This window comes from Mustela erminea, chromosome X, assembly GCF_009829155.1.
Source record: "Mustela erminea isolate mMusErm1 chromosome X, mMusErm1.Pri, whole genome shotgun sequence".
In the NCBI taxonomy this organism is placed as follows: Eukaryota; Metazoa; Chordata; class Mammalia; order Carnivora; family Mustelidae; genus Mustela; species Mustela erminea.
Window position 1 is genome coordinate 64,204,819 of NC_045635.1, and position 26,774 is coordinate 64,231,592.

The window sequence follows — 26,774 nt, forward strand, 5'->3', positions numbered from 1 at the left end:
AAACAAATCCATGGTGGAGGAATTTTCATCTCTAAGGGTAGATTTGATGTGGAGATAGCTTAAATTCACTTGAGACTAAGTCTGGTGAAATAAGATGGGAATAATCTGAACGTAATTTTTAGTGAAATAAGCATGTAAAAGAATGACCTAATTTACTGTTAGAATAGATACCTATAGCTTCACAACATGCCACCCTCAAAGGAAACAATGGTACTGAAATAGGTAAGTGACTACCTTAAAGTTTTGTTTGGGGCACAGATGTTAAGTATCTGATTTTGTGATAGAGAGAAAATGGGCACAGCTAAGGGAAGACTACAAAATATTCAGCTTCTTTGGAGGCCAGGTAATAAAGGCTTCCATTAACCTGTTATGGCTTCAGGAGGGTAAGCAGCTTTTCTATCAAGTGTGGATTGGTAGTCTTGCTTGATTTAAATGAGTGATGAAGCTGTTGGGAAGCAGGAAATGGTGCTGGATTACAAAGAAGACAACCAAAACTAACACAAACACACATAGGCTTCCTGGTATGTAAATTATTTTTGAGGTTAGAGATCTCCTTTTACAGAATTTAGTACATAACAGATTCAAAAACCAAACTTTTTGACCTCCCAATATTAAATAACTAAATGTGCAAAAGAATCACCATTAAATAGGACATCAAAAGCTATACATTTTCTATGAAACAATATGTGCACAGATTTTCAAAGCTGTGAAAATGCAATAAAGAGCACAACACATTTTGGTCACTTTATTAAATGACATTAAATAGTTTAAGTTTCAACTACTAAACAGCACTTTGAATGGTGAAAACACAGATAGTATTATTGTCATACTTGAATGCTTTTCTTTAAAAACACAATTCCAGTCCTTATATATATTACAAAACAGCCTTAAAGGAAGAAGTGACATCTTTTCTACAGTACTTAAGATACTCAATACAGAACTGAAAAGCAGTCTAACAGAAACAAAGGCAAGTCTTCACAGCTGTATGATTTCAGCAGCCAAAGCTGGATGATGGACTGAAACATTACTATACAACTGGGACAAAACATATACAATATCACAATACTAAGCAAAAACGCTTTACACCCAAAGAAATAAAACAGGTTACAAAATATGGAGAATTTAGCAGGCAAAACTGTATAACAAGCAACATTTTAAATCGTCATTTTTTAAGCCATTGCAACTATTTAAAACATCTAAAACAAATATAAAAATGAGCCTTTTAGTATCTTATTGATGTGATTTTTGTCTTTAAATATTTGTTAAAGCTTGATGTTATACTCAAAGTACATATTATGTAGCTAAAATGTCAAGTGAGAAGAGTGTATGCAAAGTGGTCCAAGTTTTATTTCAAACTCTCTTAGTTCCAATTAATCCTTTCTATGTATTATTCCTTAAGTCATAGTTTCATCCATGGTGAAAAAAGTTTAGAAGGTTGCCTAAAATTTCTACATCCATGTCTTTGAGCAAGTAATCAGACCATGTTGAAAATTTCCAGGTCTAGTAAATCAGGTTTAAGGTATTCTGGACTTGTAGATACACCAACTGACAACAGCTGGCCACAGTGTACTGCCTTCAAATATTTATCTCGTAGAGCTTGTCTTTTTCATTTCTTCTGGAGTAAACACACATCTCCCCCCACCCCAATTCGGTAAATTTAACTATATGGCTGGCACAGTATCCAAATACATGGGATTTATTAGTGATAACTCACCATGGTAAAGTGAGGGGGATGAAATGGATCCACCTAACCTCACAAATTATGTATCACAAACCTAGTGCTCTTAGATGTTTACCACTAGTTCTTTCAAGATAAAAATGGAAATCTTTTAATAATCCAAATAACTCAAAACAGTTCTAGCTAATGTTAAACTCATTCTAATCCAGTGATACCTAGAGCAATTCCTCCACCCAACTTTTTTTAATGAAATTCCTTAGCTATTTCCATTACCTGTTACAACACCACCTCAAAAATGGTTTTGCCATGTTGAGTTGACTCCCATAGTCTAACAATTTTTTTCTTCAAGAAATTCAAGCAAACTGTACATGAATAAACTTATAGGTCATTTTTATAGGCCTGGATTAAGAAAAACAATGTAATGATTTTCTAGTAAAACTTCAAAGAAGGGTATTAGATGAACTAATTCTGATGAAAAAAATTGCCTCACAGATCTAAACTAATAAAAAATCGAACTTTGAAATGTAATTTATTTAAAATAACATAGGGAAGTTGGGGGAAAAGAACATGATGATGACAAAAAAGAGGAAGAGCACAAAAGCCAGTGATCCTTATCTTTCAGAGGAATTATTTCACAATACTGACAGTACTGGGAATTACTAAAGCACATTCCTCCTGTGAACTTAAAAGTCAGCAATGGTTCTGCCATTTTGATATTGTTTATAAAACAGGGTGTGACCCTACCACACCATCATCCTTAACCTCCTAAAATGCTAGAACTTGATTTTGTTAGTCCACATCCCACTGCCAGCAACAGGATGAAGCACTAGCACTGGCACCAAGCAGTTAAGAGATGTGCTTTATATTAGTGCCAGGAGAGAGAAAATTCATGTGTGGAAGATAATCCACAACCCTGAAATTTTACCAGTAATTATTTCAGCACATATAACTGAAAATAAAAAATGGCAGAAAGACTAAAGAAGAAAAAGGAGTTCTCTTCTTAGGCTATACTTAAGGCTGTTTATACAATACTAAGATAACTGCAAGACTCCTCCAAGTTTTAGAGCAGTAGTATTTGAGAATATTGCACACAATTCTGTGTCAAAGATAACCCTTAAGTTTCTAACTCTTACTCACAGAGATGATACAGCAGGAGCCCAGTTGCAGACTTCAGTCAAAGGAACATTAAAACCATTTCAATCATTTTAGTAAGGAAATGGATTAAGTACAAAAGTATTTCATAACTTGAGGAATCAACTCTAAGAACTCAGCTGTGTGTTTTTATATGTAAAGAACGAATATATAAATCTGTATTCTTTCCTAAATTCATTAATTTTATGACAATTTTATGGTTGCTAAAAGCAGGCATAAAAATTTAGAGAGGAAATCTGTGGAGTTGTTACTGTTATGGAAGGACTTGTTTTCACTGAAAACAATTTGAAATATCTTCTGTACTCAATGTGTGTAAGAAGATTCTAGGCAACATCACTGACAAACGTCAGGAAAAAATGGTATGCCCTATTAAAAAAATTAAAACTAATATGGAAGATTGGCATTTAAGGGGATCAAACTATTTATACAGTTGAGTTCTGTTAAGTTATTGATTCCTAAAAAAATAAAAGATCTTTCTATGATTTTAACAATCCTTTAAGCTTTTAGTGCAAAATCACATTGATTTCCCTTGGGAAGGTCCTGGATTTTTGCTTCTCATTGGGGGTGGTGCACGCTGTAAGGGTGGTGGCTGCATACCACCAGCTACTGACTGATACATCCCTCTCATATCAATTTGCTGGTAGTTAGAAGGATTCATGATTAAATTTGGAGGCTTTGGCATCATGAGGTGACCCAGTGTTGCTTGCTGATAAGTCATTTGTTGTTGTTGCTGCTGATTGTACTGCTGCTGGAGCCTTCGGTTCATAAGTATTCGCTGAACACAGCTGATTAACTAAAGAGAGAAAAGGGAGCTGTTACAAGTGCATGACCTATCTCAAAGAGGCAAGTATCAAGTTTTAAGTTAAAATCAATTTGTTAAGGGTGTACCATACCAAAAGGAAAACACATAATTTGAGGCATTCACAGGACCATTACTGTAGGAACCAGTTAGTAACACCACTGAGGGCTAAATTCTCTTAATGACTTGACTATTGTATTGTATTGTAAGAAGGATTTAGGTTAGTTGCCATAGTAACCTGTCTTACACTATGATTAGTTTCAAGTATTAGTTATAGCACTTTTGATCAAATCTCATTTCTTCATTCTTTTAAATATTTCACATGATGACCAACATTTTTAGTGACAAATACCCAACGGAAAAAGCAACTTGCAGTGGGAATAATTCCTACCTGGAGTGTCTCAAATTTCCTAAGATAGTCTAAAAAATCAGTAATCTACAGTGCTTTCTAAGTAAAATTCATGCCACAGAAATTGATTCCCTAGAGTCAAGAGTCGAAATTTCCCAGTGAAAGGCAAATGGCTGGCAAACAACTATCCTGGGAAAAATGATCAAAGGTCCTGGAATATGCGCTAAAGATTTTTAAATTTTATTTATTTGAGAGAGAGAGAGAGAAAGAAAGAGAGAACACAAATAGGCAAAGAGGCAGGCAGATGGAGAGGAAGCAGCATGCTCTCTGCTGAGCAGGGAGCCCGGTGTGGGGCTCGATCCCAGGACCCTGTGATCAATACCTGAGCTGAAGGCAGCCACCTAATGGACTGAACCATCCAGGTGCCCCTGGAATATGCTAGTCTTTCAAAGAATTATATAATTTAGTAGGAAACTGAAACATATATCATCTATATAGCTCCACTTTTTTAAAATCTCAAATTAAATATATTAAAAAGTACCCTCATTGTTTAAAAATGGTAAATATGGTAAAAGTCTGGCAAAAATTCCTTTTTAGATGTCTAGAATACACAAAAAATAAAACTATGTGGACAAGAACCTACACAATCTTCAAGGAGACCCATTAGCAATCTGTTGCTCTTTTGTAACCCTGTAACCCAGGTATTACCTTTATTTGACAATTACTTTGATTTCTGACAAAATTTCTTCCAGGAAAAAACAATGACCAGTCATCCATCCCTCTGAGGGAACGTGTCACAGAGATGTCACACAAACTCATTATTATAAATTCAAGAAAACTGGACATAACTTAGAGATAGTGGGACTCTTACCATCTGTTGTTTTGTCAATACATCATTGTAGATTGCTTCTCTTCGTTTAACATCAAGCTCCTGGCTGGCTTGCCTACTTAATGCTAACGCCTGTACCTGGGCCTCTGAGAGATTCATGTTTTCCTTCCACTAAAAGAAAAAGGTTCCATTTACTTCCTATTGCAGTAGAACGGAGGAAAAATAATTAAGGTACTCAAAAATATTAAGGATTATAAAAGGTTTTTGTCTTAAGAAAACAAGGATGTAAAAGCAGGGTACTAAGTTATCCACTGTTGTACAAGGTTTGGCTATTTCTGGAATGAAACTACTTGGATTTAATTTGTGTAACTGATAAAATATGTTTATGTAAACAACATACACATTTCTATAACTGATTGACTTCCTAATCATTTGGGATAGCACCCATTTCTCTTTTGTGCCAACATTTAGGTAAAAATGCTGAATTACAGCTCAGCACTATTATTCAGTTTATTAGTATTTTACTATTGCAAATTAAGTTGTAAGAATCATGTTGTTTTCCCCACAGAAGGAGTAAAGCAAACAATTAAAAATAAAAACAAAAGGGCTGGGATGGGGGAACACATGACAAAAATATCAAGTTGGAATAACATAACTGCGAATTAACTTACTACAGCTGAAATTATATCTTCAAGAGGCTGAATCCTCACTGCTGTCACACTGTTTGTTGCTTCCACAACTTTTTCTCTTCCTTGATTAATGAGGTCCTAGAAGAACGCAAGAAACGTTATAAGGACATATAAAAGACACATGGTTATAAAGTATAGGGATCCTTCCTTTTGCCAATTTATAGCATTTGGTTTTAAAACTCTCCAAATAATTGAAAAGCAGCAAAATGCAGCACTTATATAGTGGGTAAAATTTATCAGTGAGGGTCCTGTTAGGAAGATAAAAGTTACGGTTTGCACCAATAGTTTATTAATTTAAATGACTCCATAAGAATATTTTCAAAAGAAAACCACAGATTCAATTAAGTTATTACATAATCGGTATAATAAAACCTAATCTTTCTTATTTACTTCATAATTGGTTCTAGTTTTAAATGTAATACTGGACATTATCATATACCCAATGCTGCATCTACATTGCATCAGAATATAGATGTATATATCCCATTTTCAAATATTAGCAAGTTAATTTGTTGATTCAAAGTATTTTATAACTGAAGAAAGTGCTATTTCCCTAGCCAGTCAATTGCCCTATTGTTCCTTAATTAAAATAATTCAAAGAACATTAATTCAAGGCCTAATTCTTTTGTGTTCTGAACAAACTACACTTTACTATACTGTGATAGTTCAAAAAGGTCAACAAATAAAAGAAAAATTTCTTGGTCTATTCAGAGGTAATCTTTTGGAGAATGTGATATTCCTGCATAGGGAACCCTCAACAACAGGGTACTTGAATGCCTTTAATTCATGTTAAACTACTTTTGTACTTCACAACTTACCTCTAGCTGTTGATTACTCATTGCTGACAGGGCTCCCAAATTGAAAGGAATATAAGGAGTTTGAGAGTTGAAACTGACAGGGGGTAAATTGGTCCCAGTTGGTATGTTGAAACGCATGGTCAGTCCCTAAAACCAAAAAATTATGCACTTTCCACATTGTGATTTAAAACTTGAAATTCTACATCACCTACCGGTTTAGAAAAGATTCCACATTCTCAGATCTAAGAAATTATTAACACTCTTCCACACACAAACAAAACACCCTTTTCACCCGAAACCAAGATCTTATTACATGGAAAGCTTTAACCCCTGAAGGTGTATTCTTTTTTCTGATAATTCCCACAGAATGGGGCAACTCAGAGAATTCTAATGAAACTCCTAACATCACATTAACGTTAAAGAAGTTTGGTACAATGAGTTAGGAGTTTAAAAAGAATTCAGGTATTAGGATAAGGTTTCCCATGCTCAGGCGCATTTTTGCTCAAGTGGTTTGGTGTTTAAAACAGACATGGAACTATTTTAAATAAAGTTGCTGGTGGAGACTGATATTAATGCCCAATAATGGAATATTTTTGTGTTCTGACATTCAGTCAAAATTTTGATTTCATGGTACACATGTCAAAGAAACATTTCCTCCTACCTCTAAACTCTAAGCTACTGCATGTATGTTACTAGAGTGAGGGTGTTAATGGGAGTTAAGTGAAACTAAATATAGAGCTTCCCACTAATCTCTCAATTCAGCGCGTGCTAAGCAGAACTGGGGTTACTACTCTTTAAGTGGAAACTATTTTCTTCTTTCCTTTCCTTCCACTCTACCACCAAAGGTAACCAAAGCCTATAAACAGACTCGTATTTGGGGACTCTGTTCCCAAAGACTCCCTATTATTATTACAACTGTTTCAAATGTGGCCCTTTCCTTACTCACTGACCTTTTAAATGACTAACACAAAAACAAAAACCAAAAAGCATTTTGAATGAACTACCTTCTTCTCTGCTTCATACTCAGCCCAAGCTGCTTTTCTTTCTTCTTCAGTCAACTCTTCTTCTTCTTTGTGGTCCAAAAGAGAATCGTGTTCATGATATCCTACAATGTGTTCTTTATGTATTTGTAGAAGTTCTGCAAGTATGGTGTCCTGTTTAGAGGGGTTGAAATCACAGAGAATTATTTTTTCTGTCTGGATCCTATCTCCATAGTTCTTTGGTCTACTGTCTGACTAGAAACTAGACACTGGCTACTACACATATTTCTGATACATAGGATATAAATTACTTAGAAAACAGTCATAATACATACAACACCAGCCTCTTCTGTAAGAACTTCCTATAAAACAGTGTTTTATATAAGCATGTTTTAGGGGTTCCATAATGTTTTAAATGTAGTTTTTGTTAAGTTTTTTTCTCCAACTTTTTTCTAATTTTTTCATATGCATTTTGTTTTGTATTTGTTCTGAGTTGATAATAAATGCTAATACAAGTCTGCTTAAATCAGAGATTACATTGGATGCTTGTGTTAAAAATCATGGCTACTCCTGTTTATACATATTTATCAACTTTATTTCTATCACAATTACTTTGGCCACCAGCCACTATACTAACAAAAAGCAAACCTAAATTAATCTAAACAGCTACAGGAAAGTTGCACTGGATCATAGAGTCCTTATATTTCAATTGTAGAAAGGTCAATTATAGATTACATTGTAAAGATGCATAGGTCAAATTTAAACTGATAGGCAGTTTATCATGTTATTGTTACAGTGGGTTTTTTTTTTAAGTCATAGTGTCTTAAGTCAGTCTTTTAGTAATTTTTTATTTTTTTATTAACATATAATGTATTATTAGCCTAGGGGTACAGATCTGTGAATAGCCAGGTTTACACACTTCACAACACTCACCATAGCACATACCTTCCCCAATGTCCATAACCCAACCGCCCTCTCCCTATCCCCCTCCCCCAGCAACCCTCAGTTTGTTTTGTGAAATTAAGAGTTTCTATGGTTTGTCTCCCTCCTGATCCCATCTTGTTTCATTTATTCCTTTCCTATTCCCCCAAACCCCACCATGTTGACTCTCAACTTCCTCCTATCAGGGAGATCATATGATAATTGTCTTTCTCTGATTGTTAAGTCAGTCTTTTAAGGTTAAAAAAAATTAAAAGCTTAAAACTTGGGATCATTTATATACGTAGTAAGAACAAACAAACTCCTGCTTTGTGTAATTATGATTATGAGAGAGAGAGACAGAGACTGGGAGGAGGGGGTTAAAGTGAACCACAGATGTTACTTGCTAATAAGAAATTAAAATACTCACGTTGTTTATTAAGAAATCACAGATGAAAACCCGAATATATAAAAGGCAAATTAATTCACTTTACAAAAGGATTTTTCATAGCTTGTAACATCAAGTTCTCTTAGAACACACTTTCTAAATTGAGTGTGAATGTAGTGAAGGAACATAAATAATTACAGAGCAAAGGAAAGGTTGCAGAAGTATAAGTCCATTAAATTTAAATTTAATCTACAACTAGTAATGCTTAATGCCTTCCTAAGTTTCAGCATAGACAAATCCCACACGTGAAAATAATTCTGTCTTTACATCTTCATTGACCCCCAGAGTATTACAACACATGGTAGGAACTCAAATTTCTGTTAAATAATTCAAGTTGACTCAATTCATGAGGCCTTATGATTTCTTCTGTACAATAGGAAATGCTGACACTAATTCCAAATAATCAGAATATTTGGTATCATTTAAACCACTCTTTATCTTGCTACCCTAATAAACACTTGAAATATTTCATCATTCCATAAGATTAAAGGAATTGATTTCATTAATGAATATAATTGTAATTGAGATTCTATACTTCATTTTGACATGATATACTATTTCTTTTGTTGAAAACCGAAAACATTAGAGGACCATACGTAGGAGAGGGCTCAAAAAAGCTGAATGGTGGAATACAGAGATGCTAACAGGTTTAGTTCTTTTGAAACACTAGCTAAACATTTCTCCTCTATACCAGTGTAGAAATCTGTCATCAAAGCTGACTTCCCATGCCTATGCAATATAAAACAGGTTTATCATCACTACACAGATCTCTAAAGCTCACAGTTATTGACCAGGTAGGCAGAGAGATAGGCCAAATGAAATTAAATTCTATGAAAAGATAACGCTTCTTCAGATATGTGTTTCCCATGCTTACCCCCCCCCCAACTATGACTCAAGAGAGAGGTTTAGAATAAAACCAGATAACACTGACTTATATTTTTAGCAAGTGACCATACCAAATACAGTTAGAAAAGTCAGCTATTCTACAAAATACCAAATAAATTACAAGGTAGAAATGTTCTACGGATAGTTTCTAATTTTACTTCTGTCTAGCAATAAGTGATGTTCTTAACCATAGTCAAAAATAACTTCATTTCTCCAAGAAAACAACCTAAGGGAAAGACCAAGAGAACTGTGTGCTAGGAACTGATTTACTTTCAGCTGTGCCACTGATTCTCTCTCTCTGTAACAATGAATAATAATTTAGCTATGACTTTCAGTTAAACAAAATGAAACCCTCTCCATTCACATGTATAACAAGATGATATGAGAATAGCAGAAACAGATGAAACACCCAATTCTTTGGAAATAAATCTTCTGTCAGTTAAGTGCAGTGTTTATTTCTCAATTATAAACACCAGAGTTCATACATTAATTACTCTTATGATTAGAGAGAAAGCCTTTCCAGAGACGCATGTATGCAATGTGCATGTGCAGGCATGCACACACACCCTCATTTATACCCTTTAAAAAATGTATAAAAAATATCAAGTCAGTCCTTATCATCCTATTTCAAAGTCCAAACTTATCACCTTGGAACTGGTAGGAACCCATGCCCAGAGAGGCAAAGTAACTTGTTCCAATCACACAGCTCAGACTAGCTAGGACTAGAAGCTGAATTTCCAGGCTTCTATCCAGTGATCATTCTATCACACTATAAAGAATATTTTCATGAGGCATAGTTCCTCCATTTCCCAGATCTGTACTCAAATAAAAAAGACTACCTGAAGGATTTTGGGGTGGGAAAAAGCCAAGTATGTCTATTTTTTCCCTCACTTTGAACGCTTCCATACTTTTTGAAGTTTTTTAATTAATATGCTAATTTTTTAATAAAGGAAAATATAAAAACTGAAGCAAACACAATTCTCAGACACAAACCTGTGAAAACCCAGTTCATGATTAGCCTAAACCTGACATGACTATTTTACCATTTTCATTTTCAGGAGACATGGAAACACCACTTCCAAAACATTTTAATGTCTTCTCACCAATTTCAGATTTAAGATCTATCCTCTCAAGTCAAACATGATTGACTTACTAAGGTCAGATTATGGAAGAGGCTCAGCAATAATGTTCCTTTGACCCACAGTCAACTAAAATGCCAACAAGTCAGAGGAAAACTGCATGTGACTTTATTTTGTATCATTAAAAATTTCTGGACCCTTTTCCTAAAACAATACCTCCCTCCTAACATCAAACAAAAAAAACCATTCAAACTCTTTCTACTGGCTATGGATGCTCCCTTCTTTTCAAAGATTTTTAAAAACCATTTAAGGAAACAATGCTAATTTCGTATTATAAAACCTAGAGATAACTAATGGCACCACCTGTCATATATTCCTCCACACATTTACACTTTACTCTCACACTCATACATGCTCTTACATAAAAATGGGATTGTACTATAGTGTTGAAACCACTTTTCTGAATTAGTAGCTTTCCACAGACATCATTTTACATCAAATACAAACCATATTTTTTTTATGTGTTATGTTAGTCACCATACAGTACATCATACATTTTTGATGTAGTGTTCCATGATTCACTGAGGGGAGTGGGGGAATAGGTGAGCCTGGTGATGCGTATTAAGGATGGCTGGATTGCATGGAGCACTGGGTGTTATACACAAACCATCATGTTTAACAGCTGTAAGTGCTTACATATTATATAGATAAACCTTATAATCTAATTATTCTCCTATTTAAGGGTTTATTAATATTTAGGCTACTTACAGTTCTTCATTATTACTAAATCTGCAACAAAATAGCTAAAGGGCAAATTTTAATGTATTTCAACCACTTGTTCATACAATAACTATGCTAATAATGCTCAAGGACTTAAACAAGTATGTTTACCACTATCTCCATTTTAACAAAGAAAAGACACTACATATGTTAAGTTAACTGACTTTTATAAGAATAAGACTCATTTATATAAGTTCAGAGGCAGGAGGCCAAAAATCTTTCTTTCCTCTAGAGTGCTATGTAAGACACAAATAACAGAAAGAACATACAGAATTTCTGATATAAACTGTTTCTGTATCTTTCCCTTTGTAAATTAATTATATAGCATATTGTTAATACAAAAAGGAAATGAGATTAAGACAGAAAAAAAGAGTAAGTGTAACAGGATTCTCAGAATACTTCCTTGGGAAAAACCATTTTGCAAAATCTAGAGCAAATTATGTACGTTAATAAAGAACAATTTCATCTCAATATACAACACAATCGGTGGAAAGGTATTTTTGTTTCTTCTCTTTGAAGCATGCATTTATTAGTTGCTATAGCAACCCTATTATTGAAAACAATACTGGAACAGAATCTATAATCACTAGGCCAACAGTCGTGAAATTGAGGTTTAAATTATATCCAAATGTGTACCTTTTCTTTGTCTAAACTTTATTTTTCCTTCAATAAGTGAAAAACCTTACAAGCTGGGAAAAAGCATGGTCTCTATTCTAGCTAACAGCTACATTAATTTAAGCTTTAAAAATGACTAGTTTAATTAATAAGATAAAATTAATGATAAATTAAAAGTTTAAGTTAATTTATTTAGATGTTTAAAGTGTTTGGCAAGCTGACAAAAATTCCCATCTAATCAATCCTGAAATTCAACCTTGAAAATAAAATTTTAGAAACAATTAAGTCTTTGCCTGAGGGTGGGGGTGGGGGGTTGCCATTTTTCAAAATATTTTGTTTGCCATCACTTTGAATTTGAGTTCTATAATATCTGGAAATAAAAATCACTGGAATACTTAAGTGCCACAGCACCCACTCAAAAAGCTATGAAGAAAATTTCTTTTATTACTTCAATAAGCCTAGATTTTTAGTAAAGAAACTTTATATTCTGGGTTTAAAAAAAAGCTTTTACTTTCAAATCTGAAGGCTGTTTTTTCCCAAACTACACTGGGGGAAAAAAAAGGCAACATACTTGGTAAGTAACAAGAGAGATACTGAATAAAGTTCACATACCACCTCATATCAAATTTTTAGGTCAAGAGCACACACTTTCCCCAAAGACCATTTATAAACATACCCAGATTCCCAAATTAGAGGTGAAAATAAGAAAGTGGCAACTACAGAACTTGTCACTTTCAAGAAAGGAAAAGGCAGGCCTACCACACTGCTTTGGGTGGAAGGTAAGAGCCAAAGTCGCCTTTGGTCAGAAGAATGTTTTCTGCTCAATTTAACATTCAAGGAACTAGACAGCATATTTAGCATTTAACCTTTAAAAATCTGTTATCCATTATAATTATTACATAAGCCACATGCCATTCACTGTTAGGTAAACAGTTTCAGTCAAGATTTTATAGGATGGTAGTGACTTTCTAGAGGTTGCAGCTTTCTAAGTAGAGCCCAAATGGGAACTTGATTCTCATGCTATACAATGTGGAGTTCATATTATCTCCTTATTTCATAACACTGTTAACATCCTCTAACTAGGGGCGCCTGGGTGGCTCAGTGGGTTAAAGCCTCTGCCTTCGGCTCAGGTCATGATTCCTGGGATAGAGCCCCACATCGGGCTCTCTGCTCTGCAGGGAGCCCGCTTCCTCCTCTCTCTCTGCCTGCCTCTCTGCCTACTTGTGATCTCTGTCTGTCAAAATCTTTTAAAAAAATCCTCTAACTCAACTATAGGTATGCTAATAAAAAGGATATAGATAGAAGACCTATGAAATAGGAATGAAAGCAGGTATTTAGTAGTTCAGATTACATTTTAAAGAAAGAAAACATTAAAAAAGGTAAAATGATAAAAATAAAATATATAAATAAGGTCATCTAGTGATTTCTTACGTTGACCAAATCTCTCATGCAATTTATATTCCTTGAAGGGTCCAAAGCAATGAATATGATGTAAAAATCCTGGTCATGAAAACATCAGTAACTGAAGAGACAGAAGGAGGTATTCACCTACTTAATTCACCCAAAAGTATCGCAGCCTACATTTTCCACTGTTCCTAAAATGTTACAAGACATATTTAAATCAGCCAACCTAACCAATCAAATAACATACTTTAGGATATTAACAAACAGATACTGTGCCACTCAGGTACCTTACATTAATTCAGGATCACTGATCATGCCAACATGCTAGTTGAATGAAATTGGAAAAAAGGTGAAAGGACATAGATCAAACCCTGTTTTCCAGGCTTCTTTCTACAACAGACCATTTCATGACCAGGCTGTCTGAAGTATAAATACCAGTATAGTTTTTTGGAATCAACTGATTTGATAAAAAGACCCATGTCGGCCTTTTGAATTTCAGAGGAAAATTTCATGGCAAGACTTACTTTAAATTTCATATAACGTTGTAAATTGAGAGGTTTTATGTATAGTGGTTAAGTTCACAGGCTCTGGAGTACTGCTAAACAGAACTCTGGGCAATGATGGAAATGTTCTGTCTGTGCTGTCCAACTGGAGATACATGTGACTTCTGAGCACCGAAATGTTACCAGTGCAACTGAGGAACTGAAGTGTAATTTAATACATTTAAATGCAAATGTAAATAACTACATGTAGCTGGGCTTGACAGTGCAGACCTACAGTCTTACTGGATTTAAATCCTAGTTCTAACACTTACTGGCCCTATGTCCCTGAGTAGTTATCTTTTTGAATCTCAGTCTCCTGATCTGTAAAATGGGCCCAATAAGTTTCTACTTCACAAAGTCTTCTGTGGAGATTAAATGTTACACATGAAGTACAAAAACAGTGCCAGGTTTTCTGATGACACTTGCATTGCTAAAGCTGACAGTCAATTCCCAGACCTGATCCTGTCCATCCACCAGCAACATCTGATAGAATTTAATCCTTCTCTTCACTAAAATATTTTCTTCTCTTGGTCAGCTAACTAGAAGAGTTCTAATGGTGTTCTTTACTACTTTCTCTTACTTACTTCCAACACCTTTTCTAAAGGTCTAAAGCAGATTCTCCCACAAACACACATTAAGAAACAATGTATTACTGTACAAAGAGAAAGAAGTTTTTATACTTTAACCAAGCTTTTCTAATGAAAAATTTCAGGAGATGTTTGATAGGGCAAACTGTGGGATATCAGAACTGTCCTAGAAAATCCTAGATACATGGCTGTGACAGAAGAACCAATAAGTTATTACCTGTTCTGCGAACATATATATGTTAAAAATTTTTTTTGCTGATGTTTAAAAGGATGCCTCTCATTGCCTGAATGAGAGCATGATAAGCCAGGGCAATTTATTTATGTGAAGGTCAAGTCAATTTGTTGCTTTTATTTTACCAGAGACAGAGGTACAGAGAGCAAGTGATCTGTTAGTAAAACTTTTTATGTTTATGTAAAGATAAACAGCCTTACTTGACTTTTTTCCTTTTTCTTTTTGAATTCTAACTTTGCCATTTAATAGTTCAGTGATCTCTTGGAACCAATTCCCTTGCTACAAAGGGATAATACCATTGGTAACTCATGGTTACTCTAAGAATTAAATGAGATAGTATATTTAAAAGAACATAGCACAAGCACTCGATATGTATATTACTCCTTTTTCTTCACACTTTGCCTTATCCTGTATTTTTAAAAAATATTAACATCTTTTTACACATTATCTATAAAACATTCTTGCCAGAAATACCTGCTAAGAATTTAATCAAGCCTTTGGGTCTAATTTCCAGTTTACAGAATATATAACAAATGGAAGTTCAAATATCCAACAGGAAATAAATCCAGAATGGAGGGAAGATGAGTACACTGAATTAAGAGGATTATAACAATGAGACAAAACAATCAAATATATTGTGTATACCTCGAACAGATCCAGATTTGAACAAATTAGCTATAAAAGACATATTCAAGACAACTGGAGTAATCTGACTACAGGTATCGTATTAGATGATGTTAGGAAATTAAGAAGTTATTGATTTTATGGTATAGTGGTTATATAAGGAATGTCTATTTTTGAAGTGTCTTTATTTTTTTAAAAGATTTTTATTTATTTATTTGACAGAGAGAGATCACAAGAGAGGCAGAGAGGCAGGCAGAGAAAGAGAGAGGAGGAAGCAGGCTTGCTGCTGAGCAGAGAGCCCGACGTGGGACTCGATCCCAGGACCCTGAGATCATGATCCAAGCCGAAGGCAGAGGCCCAACCCACTGAGCCAACCAGGTGCCATGAAGTGTCATTATATTTTAGAGATTTATACTGTAATATTTACAAGTGAAGTATCATAATCTTATAATTTAAATATATACATATAATTTGGGGCACCTGCGGGGCTCAGCTGGTTAAGCATTTGACTCTTGATTTTGGCTCAGGACATGATCTCAGGGTTGTGAGATAGAGCCCGACATTGCTTTTATTTTACCAGAGATAGAGGTACAGAGAGCAAGTGATCTGTTAGTAAAACTTTTTATGTTTATGTAAAGATAAACAGCCTTATTTGACTTTTTTCCTTTTTCTTTTTGAATTCTAACTTTGCCATTCTCTCTCCCTCTGCCCCTCTCCCCACCCCACTCACACTCTCTCTAAAAAATAAATAATTTTAAAAATGTAACTTAAAATATTTCAGAAAAATAGAGGAGAAAATGTGGCAAAATACTAACAATTACTAAATCTAGGTGATGGGTATATGAGTATCCATCATATTTTTCTAGTTTGAAAATTTTCAAAACAGGAAAAAGTGTTAAGCCAACCATTCCCTCCTTATTTTCTTTGCAATAATGGAGACAGACAACACTAGACAATGTGACAGAATTCTGGGACGGCACAAAGTCTGAAAGATGGGTCAATATCCTTTTTACCCCTAGTCAGCTCTATATTTAACTTATCAAAAACATTTTTCTAAAGTTAGGATCTGAATTCAAGTCACCTCCCTATAATTTTTTTAAAGCTAAATGGAATGTATAATTGCATGCTAACACTATTCTAAGAACTTTACACAGACTATCTAATTTTCATAGTAACTCTATGAAGTACATACTGTTAATATCACCATATAATGGATAAGATTTCTAAGATCTAAGCTTCTAAGATTTCTAAGATCATGAATCAGAATGGCTGTGCTGGCTCCCTCCCACCACAATCAATCCACAGAAAGTATAGAAAGGAAAAAGAAACAAATTCCAGGAATTTACAGGCCAACACACATGCAAACACACAAGCAACACACACACACACACACACACACACACACACCCCATCCCCAGTGTGACAACAAACTGGCACCATATGTCATCTGAAGCAAAGTTATTGAAAAAATGTATCAATTATTCAAAATAAGCATTAAAATAGACTTTGGGAAATAAGGAAAGGTGCTGTCAATATGAAATTCAAACAAAAATTACCTAAAAAGAGCCAATATGAAATATTAGGGATAAAAAATAATCACTGGGGCGCCTGGGTGGCTCAGTGGGTTAAGCCGCTGCCTTCGGCTCAGGTCATGATCTCAGGGTCCTGGGATCGAGTCCCGCATCGGGCTCTCTGCTCAGCAGGGAGCCTGCTTCCCTCTCTCTCTCTCTGCCTGCCTCTCCGTCTACTTGTGATTTCTGTCAAATAAATAAATAAAATCTTTTAAAAAAATCACTGAAATAAGTAACTCAATGGATAATATAAAAAGCAGAAGAGATAGAGCAAAAAAATATAACTTAGTGAACTAGGAGATCAGAATGAGGCAAAAGGAAAAGCTGTAAGATATGAAAGCTAAAAGCAGAAGGGCAGGCATTTACTAATAATGGTCTCAGAAGGAGATGAAATTAAAAACGAAGAGGATGAGTTTTTTGAAGAACAACAGACATAAGTATCTCGGAATTATAGATCAAGAAACTGAGGCAGAGAGAAGTCAAATAACTTGACAAAGGTCAAGATTCAAACCTAGGTGGTCTTTCTCAAGGGCTCTTGTTCTTTAACGACAATGCTGTACTGACTCAGGGCTAGAGATAAATTCAGCATCCAAAATAGTTCAGGAGGACTAGAATCAGCTTTGCCACCCTAGGATTTTGCAGTAACTAAAGATAAAATCTACATTCTCCAGTATTATACACTTGATAACATTGAAAATGTTTTTTCATAAACCCTTAGTATTGATCAAGAAGTATGAGGAAGTGAAGAAAAAGGGACACTTGTGCACTGTTGGTGGGAATAGAAATTGGTACAACCATTATGGAAAATTCCTCAAAAAAACCTTGCAAATGAAACTATATGATCTAATAATTTCACTTCTGGGTATTAATCTGAAGGAAAGCAAAACACTCAAAAAGATACCTGAACCCTCATATTCATCACAGCATTATTTACAAATAGCCAAGACATGGAAACAACCTAAGTGTCCACTGATGGATGAATGGATAAAGAAATTGTGGTACATATATAAAATGGAATATTATTTGGCCACAAGAAAATAAGGAAATCCTGTCAATGCAATAACATGGAGGGAATCTTGAAGGCATCATGCTAAGGGAAATAAGTTGGACGAGAAAAACAAATACCTGTGATCTAACTTACACATGGAATCTAAAAAGCTGAATTCATAGAAACAGAGTAGAGTGCTGGTTACCAGGAGCTGAGGTTGTGTGTAAAATGGGGAGATGTTTGTCAAAGGGTAAGATGAGTAAGTTCTGGCGATGTAACGTATAGCATGGCAACTACAGTTAGTAATAATGTAGTGTATATTTCAAAGTTGCTAAGAGAGTTGATATTAAAAAAGTTTTTTTTTCAAAGATTTTATTTATTTATTTGACAGAGAGATCACAAGTAGAGAGGCAGGCACAGAGAGAGAGAGGGAAGCAGGCTCCCTGCTGAGCAGAGAGCCCGATGCGGAACTCGATCCCAGGACCCTGAGATCATGACCTGAGCTGAAGGCAGCAGCTTAACCTACTGAGCCACCCAGGCGCCCCGATATTAAAAGTTTTTTATCACAAGAAAAAAATCTGTAACTATGCGTGGTGATGGATGTTAACTAGACTTACTGTGGTAATCATTTAGCAATATATATATATACTGAATCATTATGTTTTACACAAGCTATTATATGTCAATTAGATATCAATGAAAAAGAAAGTTGGAAATTAAAAAAGGACTGTGAAGTCATACCAAAACTTCTTCCACAAGCTTAATCACATAATTAATGTCAGCACAATAGAGTGTAGTAGTTAAAGAGTATGGGGTCTGGTTATGGCACTGAGATCAAATACAGGTGCCACCAGTTCTCTGGTATAACTTCATCATCTATAAGATAAAAACAGACTGTACCAGCTTTGTAAGGTGGCTATAAGAATTAAAAAAATAATAAAGCAATAAATAAATGATTCAATACAAGTAAAGCCCTTAGTACAGTGTCTTGCATAAAAAGCACTCAATAATTGTTAGCTACTGTTTATCATTATTATTTTTTTAAGATTTTATTTATTTATTTGACAGAGATCAAAAGCAGGCAGAGAAGCAGGCAGGCTCCCTGCCGAGCAGAGAGCCTGATGCGGAACTCGATCCCAGGACCCTGAGATCATGACCTGAGTCGAAGGCAGAGGCTTAATCCACTGAGCCACCAGGCATCTGTTTATCATTATTCCTAATTCAAAGGTTTAGCTGATAATAACTACAAAGGCAAATCATGCTACTAAATACCTTATAGCTATAAAACAGTAGTGAACCCTGTTAAAAATAAAGATTCCCAGGGTTCACATGCAGAAATTGATTCAGTAGGTCTTATATGGAAGTCAGGAATCTGCATTTTAATCAAGCTGCCAGGTGATCCTGATGCTATTCAGAATCTATTCAGATGCTATTACTCTTAGTCCAAGAACTACACACAAGAAAAAACACAATTTTAAAGGCATGCAAACCACTGCCTTACAACCATCAGCATGCAATTATAGGACAAAAATCCATTTATTCACTTGTCACATTTTTAACAAATACTTGCTATGTGCAAGGTATTATGCCAGATGCTAGGAATATAGTGTTAAAGATTCAATGACACAATTCCTACCCTCAGAGGCCAGTAGTAGGAAGCTTATAATCTAGAAAGAACAGACACATCTGTTCCTGCTTTTGAATTCCTAATAAATAAATGAGTTAAAATTTGTTTAATCAGTCAGCATTTACTAAATACAAACCTCGTATTTTAAATTTCAGAACTTCCATAATCTTGAGTAGCAGATCTTTCTAGTGTTTTAAAAGGAGACACTTCCTGAAGTCTACCTCACACCCTCCCCAATGGAATCTTATATTCCACTCCCAACTCTGCCAGTAGGGTGGCCTCATGGATGTTGATGTTTCCATTAGAAGTGATTTGCAAGGCATCTTGCCAGGGTTAGGGATGCTGCTATTCAGGGGCATCACTGGCATTGAAGTCCATTTAATCTAAGTGTTTTCCCTAAAATACTCAATAACCTTGTCTCCTTAGTAATTCTTCTTGTGTTATAAGGTAATATAATCAAAATAAGACACAAAGCAGCACTTTATTTATTTTTAAATGTACCCGCTTTGCTTTTTTTTTTTTTTTTAAGATTTTATTTATTTGACAGAGAGAAACACAGCAAGAGAGACAAAGCAGCACTTTAAATAAAGCATGGTCAGGGTTGCCTGGGTGGCTCAGTCAGTTAAGCGCCTGCTTTCAGCTCAGGTCATGATCCCAGAGTCCTGGGATCAAGCTCCCTGATGGCTCCCTGCTCAGGGGGGAACCTGCTTCTCCTTCTCCTTCTGTCCCTTCCTCCGCTTTTGTGCGCTCTCTCTCACTCTCTCTCAAATAAATAAATAAATAATCTTTAAAAGCAAGCAAGGTCAGTCTATTGTTTTTCTGGTTTGTGGAGGGACACTAGAAGCACCTCTTCACTTTAAAAAATCACTAAAGTGGTATCAGCTGGCTATAAGGTAGACAATTCTAAAGTTGCATGTATTATTTAAGAAAAAAAATCTTTGAATGTTAGAAAGGGTACTAGTAGTTCATAGTCAAATGCATGCTAATATCATTAAAAGTGATTATCAATATCTAATATTATTCACTCTTGATTATAATTCATCTCTAGAAGAATCCAAGCCTCAAATACCCATCTCTTCCACAGTCTAGGTGAGATTACTATCTCTGGCTCCTAAATATTTTTAGTCTTCTACTAATCTGTCTATGTGAAACTTAATCTCTTAAGGATTAGGACTTCACGACTCCTCTGAAATTCTAGAAATTTATGTCTATACTGGTTTCAGAGAAATGGACCAAGTATAACAGCAATGAGAGTTGACAATTACAGAAACAAAAATAGCAGCTAACCTTTGAGCACTTACTATGTGTTAGGCAGGGGCTTTATGTGGATTATCTCCTCTGTGAGAAAGGTACTACTATCTTATGTTCTTTTCTAAGTGAAGCTTAGAAAACTTATGTGGTGTGCCTAAGATTACATCCTAAAAAGAGTGGTTGACAGGTGATTAGAAAAAGGAACGGGCTTAAACCATTTGCTCTTTTTACTATGTATCAACCATCCCAAAAAGCACTGAATATAATTATAACCTACAAAGAAATTGTAAAATTAAAACAATTTCTCTGGCATATATTATGATTTCTAGTGGTCTATTCTTATTCAGATGAATATCATTTTTATGCCAGTGAATACAAAGAAACAATACTAGAACTTGTTTTATTGAATAATAAACATATAACTTGAGATAAATGAGGCAGAAAAGTAGGAAACAATGACATCAAACCTCAATTATGCTTCAGTTAGGAGCATGGCTCCTTATAGGTACAGGTCAACAAAAACTGGGTTCATGTGCCACCATGTGGTTAATATGCTATAGGTTACTGATACTTGCCCTACAATTAAATGGGCCCTTCTGAACATTTATTCCTCAAAATAAATGTATGGAAGTTTCCTAAATAGGCTGATTAGCTATTCTAGACTTCACATCAAATTATTTTAGTGTGAATATTTCTCACTCATGTTAAAAAAGACCAAGGTAAAATCCTATATTAACACTGCATAATAACATCACTGTTTAGTAAACTATGCTGAGGTATTAAAACTTTAATAAAGAATAAGGACAAAGGGAGAAAATTGTACACAAGATCAGGGTTGAAGAAGCAGACCTAAAGCTTCACTTTGGATACTTTAGTTTAAATCTCCATTTTGTTCTCTTTATAATTACCAACATGCAGTACACCTTTAAAAAGACATAGGTAGGGCGCCTGGGTGGCTCAGTGGGTTAAGCCGCTGCCTTTGGCTCGGGTCATGATCTCAGGGTCCTGGGATCGAGTCCCGCATCAGGCTCTCTGCTCAGCAGGGAGCCTGCTTCCCTCTCTCTCTCTCTCTGCCTGCCTCTCCATCTACTTGTGATTTCTCTCTGTCAAATAAATAAATAAAATCTTAAAAAAAAAAAAGACATAGGCAGTACAGTGCTAGAAAAGGGAAGTGCAAAAAAAAACTTTTATGCCAGGTTTACTGACTTCTTTTAATAAAGGTACAGAACTTAAGCTGTATACTCACTTAAGCATATTATGAAACATGACCCCGACTAAGATTTTCATCTCTGGTATCTGTGTAATTCGTAAGTTTTTTATTATGTTCAGTTAGCTAGCATATAGTACATCATAAATTTTGTTGCAGTGTTCAACGATTCATTATTCATAAGTTTACTATCAGAAAAGATACTCTGCCTCACATAGTCTACATAAATGTTAACCGAAACAAGTTATTACTTTAACAGTTAAAAAATAAAAGTTAAGAATCAGTCAACAAATCTTTATCACTAGAAACTTATGTTAAACTGTAAGTTTAGATCATGCTGGAAGTTTCAAAGTGGCTGAAAACATTATTACCACGAACAACTAAAGAGCTGAACCAACACTTTCTGGACATGATTCGGAAGACCCTAAAATCAATATATTTAAATAATGGGTTCAAAGGACAACAAGACTGTTACATTTCAAAAAAAGAAAAGCAAAAAAAAAAAAAAAAGAAAAGCAGTACCAACAACAGCAAGAAACCAATGAGGCGATTTAACAAAATATAACTTATGGGGTGGGGTGGAAAACAGAGCTGACTAAGATAGTTAATTCAGTACAGAACTGAAGACACGAATTAAAAGCTCCATTTCTCTTCCTTTCACACACCTGCTGTCACAGACAAATCACTCTTCATTTCAATTTTACTACTTGCAGTAATAAGTCTGACACTGCCTTTCAATGATATATGGATCATTAAGGAACAATAAAAAGTCTACTTAAATATCACTATAAAGGCAACTCAAATTTCAAGAAAGGCCATATAAAAGTTCCAGCATTATATTATCCACTACGGATGAAAAGAAAAGGAGCAAAGGATATAGTTCTTGCCTTTAAAGAGCTGCAAAGATAAAAAGACAAGAAAAACAGTCAAGTGGTTAATAAATTAAGTCTGAGATAGTAAATATAATTTTAAAAAATTTAAAAAAAGAAAGTAGGGCAGTAAAATAAAGTAAATGAGAACAGAAATACAGGAGGAGGAATTACACAGTAATTAAAGAGGATATGATATGGCAGAAAAAGATACAATAATCACATACCAAGTAAGTTGAAAATAAACACTTCAGAAAATATCAAAAGGCAATAAAAATTAACTCAAAAAGGCATGCAATTTAATTATTTAGATAAAAGCAATTTGAAGGGGAAATGAAAATATATCATTTTTATCAGTCCTTCATCTTGAACATGATGTATAAAAAAGGAAGGTATCTGCAATTATACTATAGTAACAGGAACCAACTCTGAAATGTTTTTAATAAGAGCAGGCTCAAATACTAAGAAATCCTGTACTATGAATTTCAACAACACCTACTTGTACCTATTTCAGAGAGGACCAATTTTCAAATTCTTATTAAAGGAAATCAAAACCAAACAGTAGTGTGTAAATTAAATGAAATTCTAAATATAAGCCCAGGGAACAAACTTAACATTTACTGAGTACCTACACTGTGCTTGGTACTTCTCTATCCTCATTGCTACCACCTTACTTCAGGCCTGCAATACCTCTCTCATCTGGACTCCAAAATGCTATTAAAAATAGCATCCTATATTATTGTTTTGGAATTAAAGAGTTACCTGAATAAACTGGAAAAAAAAAAAGGCATCCTAACAGGTATCTTTGCATCTATTTTCCTTTCTCCAATCCATCCTAAACACTGATACCCAAAGTGATTTTTCTAAAATAAAAACCTGATGTTGGCGGTTTTCTTAAAATCATTACAACAGATCCAACAGCCTGTAACACAATGTCCAAACTCTAACTTCTATGATTTGATTCTTGTGTCTCTCTAGTCTTTTCTCTTATCTCCTCCCAATGCCTACTCTCCCTTACTCTAACTCCTTTTACTCTATTACTTTTAAACTAAAGGCTCCTAAAACTTGCCTTGCTGTTTGATGCGCATGTTTCTTTATCCTGCTCTTCCTCTTGAAGGGCCTTCACCTTTTGCCCTCATAGCAATGCAAATTGCTACCCACTTCTATTTTCAACATCAGTTCAAGTCCTCCTAACGTCAACTTCCCATCTCCAACTTTTCCAAGAAAGAACTGACTATTCCTTCCTTGATGTCTATACAGATTTTGTATTATAGGATCCATAACTTTTATTACATCTACTTGCTTATAATAAGTACACTGATTGGACTCTTTAGGGGCAGGAACCTAGTCTTATTTACCAATGTATCCTTAGTAACAGCATAAACAGTAGTTTGCAGGTATCTGAAAAGTTTTTAATCAATGAATGAATAAACTTCATTATTTAGGTAAAATTTTCACTGCCTACCTACTGAAAGCTACAGTTTAGCATCAGTTATTGAGTTCTCTCATTTATTTTCTTGAAGTGTTTGATTCACTCCATAACCAGCACCCTATTACTATAGGTCCTCATTCCACATTTTACTACCAGGCTAATTTTCCAAAAGCCTACATTCATCATATAACAGGCCCATTCATAAACTTATAGTGAATACTATTTTAAATCCAAATGCCTCCACTTACCTTTCATGGCTCTGCATAAGCTGGCTCCACCTAACCCACACCTCACCCACCCAATTTCAACTCTTTACCTGGCCAATCTCTTCATCATACCTTGAGTCAGGTACCTAAATCATTATCTTTCCCTTTGCCCAAATTGTTTCACGCTGCATTCAAACCTCATTATTTCCTAATCCGATCAAATACTAACCACCTTTTATTAGCCAGTCAGATTTTTTTCCCACCAAAACTGTACCTGAATGCTCCATTTTCCATTTTTTCAACCATACACTATTTGGTCAACACATTAAGTACCAGTCACATCCGCAATTGATTATTTTTCTTGAAATAATGCTACCTTTCTCTCCCCAAATACACTATCACTTCCTTCAGGTAAATCTCATACAATACCCTATTTTATTTCCTTTTAGATCCCTGACAGTTCTTAGTTACTATGATAGTCAGAAAGGCACTGTGGTATAGTATACTGCTTTTTAAATTTTTTTTTAATATATTTATTTGTTTATCAGAGAGAGAGAGAGAGAGAGAGCGTGCGAACGAGCACAAGCAGGGAGAGCAGCAGGCAAAGGGAGGAGCAGGCTCCCCGCTGAGCAAGGAGCCTGATGTGGGACTTGATCCCAGGACCCCAGGGTCATGACCTGAGCCACCCAGGCATCCCCAGCACCCTGTTTTAAAACCTTTTTTAAAAAGCACTAATAGGGGCACCTGGGTGGCTCAGTGGGTTAAGCCTCTGCCTTGGGCTCAGGTCATGATCTCAGCGTCCTGGGACAGAGCCCTGCATTGGGCTCTCTGCTCAGCAGGGAGCCTGCCCCTCCCCGCCCTGCCTCTCCGCCTACTTGTTATCTCTGTGTGTGTCAAATAAATAAGTAAAATCTTTAAAAAAAAAAAGCACTATAAGTTATGGGAATAAAAAGCAGATACTAAAAAAAAAAAAAAAACTAACATCCTCTGTTTAAATTAAATCATATGTTGCAACCCAATGCATAAAAGAGATAAAAGGAGAGGGACTCTGATTGAAATGGGATATGGGGTTTGCAGTGCTGCCTGTCTGGCCTTCCACTACTCACTTAGCCACAAGGTAGCCCTGGAGCACCTCTGCTAATCTACTGGAGGTTCCTTGGAATACAGTTTGAAAACTGTTAAATTCAAGTTCTAGCTCTAACACTTATTGGTAACAAACTTCAGTTTCCTAAGATAATAAATATGTATGAGTAAGTCCTTTGTAAAATGAAAGCTTTCTATAAATTTGAGGAATTTACCACTTCATAAGCTATGAGCTAAACTGGCTATATTATACAATCTCAACAGTTACACCACACAATGGTATTACCTGTGAAAGAATTCTATATTTTAAAATCCAACTTTATTTAAAATAAAGCATTCTAAATGTCATTCAACTCTAGGAATCCTGGGTCCTCTGCTTTATTTCTTCTACTTGGACTTAACTGTCTAATCTCTACTTGGGGAGCAATAAAGTATATAATGATAAGAGTACATGCTTTCAAGTTGGGCAAACTTGGTTTGAAGGCCAGCTTCACCACTAATTAGGTGGGTAAACTTGGGTAAGTTACATAACCTCTTCAAACCTCAATTTCCTCATCTCAAACATGAAAACAGCATTGTCAGATTTTCAGATGCCACTAGATTAAGGAAGATAATCTGAACAAACTGTTTTGCATACAATATGAAACACAGTAAGAAATCAGTAAAAGTTAACTATTATTTTCCTTTTGCGAAGAGCTGTGGGAGAGTTGAAGCACTGTTAATGTATCATTCAGTCCTCCTTTTTCTTTTGTTCTCGGGAAAACGGTTATAGCACCAAAAGCAAAACACAGTAAGTAAAGTCTATAAATGAAAAAAGCACAACACCTTTAACAACTCAGATTACCAAGTTATAAAACAGATGGTTTCTTTCCAGACATCCTATAACAATTAAATAGCATTTCTTTCCCGCTGGATTTTTAAAATCTTCTTTAAAGCACAGACAATGCCTTGTTTTTCTTAGTATACCCTCACAGTATACCTCAAAGTCAGCAAATAATCAATAAATGTTTATCAATGTAAACAAATATTCCTAAAATCAGAAATTTACCATATAGTGAGCAACTTCAAAGCAACTGCTTCCTGAATGTTTGCTTCCTATCAGAAATATTACTAAGCATGATATATTTCTTATAAAAACTGAAGCTTAGAGTTA

At 35.0% G+C, this 26,774-nt stretch overlaps 1 protein-coding gene across 7 annotated transcripts in view; it reads right to left on the minus strand.

Moving 5' to 3' along the window:
• Positions 1-515: 515 nt before the first annotated feature.
• The window catches only part of ATRX (ATRX chromatin remodeler), a 290,605-nt gene continuing 264,346 nt past the window's right edge, over positions 516-26,774 (minus strand). For all 7 annotated transcript variants that reach the window (XM_032331146.1, XM_032331145.1, XM_032331144.1 and 4 more), the window contains 5 exons: positions 7,298-7,447; positions 6,315-6,440; positions 5,479-5,574; positions 4,850-4,978; positions 516-3,623 (listed from right to left, as the gene is read on the minus strand). In XM_032331146.1, the coding sequence (XP_032187037.1) occupies positions 3,345-3,623; positions 4,850-4,978; positions 5,479-5,574; positions 6,315-6,440; positions 7,298-7,447 (780 nt within the window). In that variant the 3' untranslated portion in view covers positions 516-3,344. The remainder of the gene's footprint in view (positions 3,624-4,849; positions 4,979-5,478; positions 5,575-6,314; positions 6,441-7,297; positions 7,448-26,774) is intronic.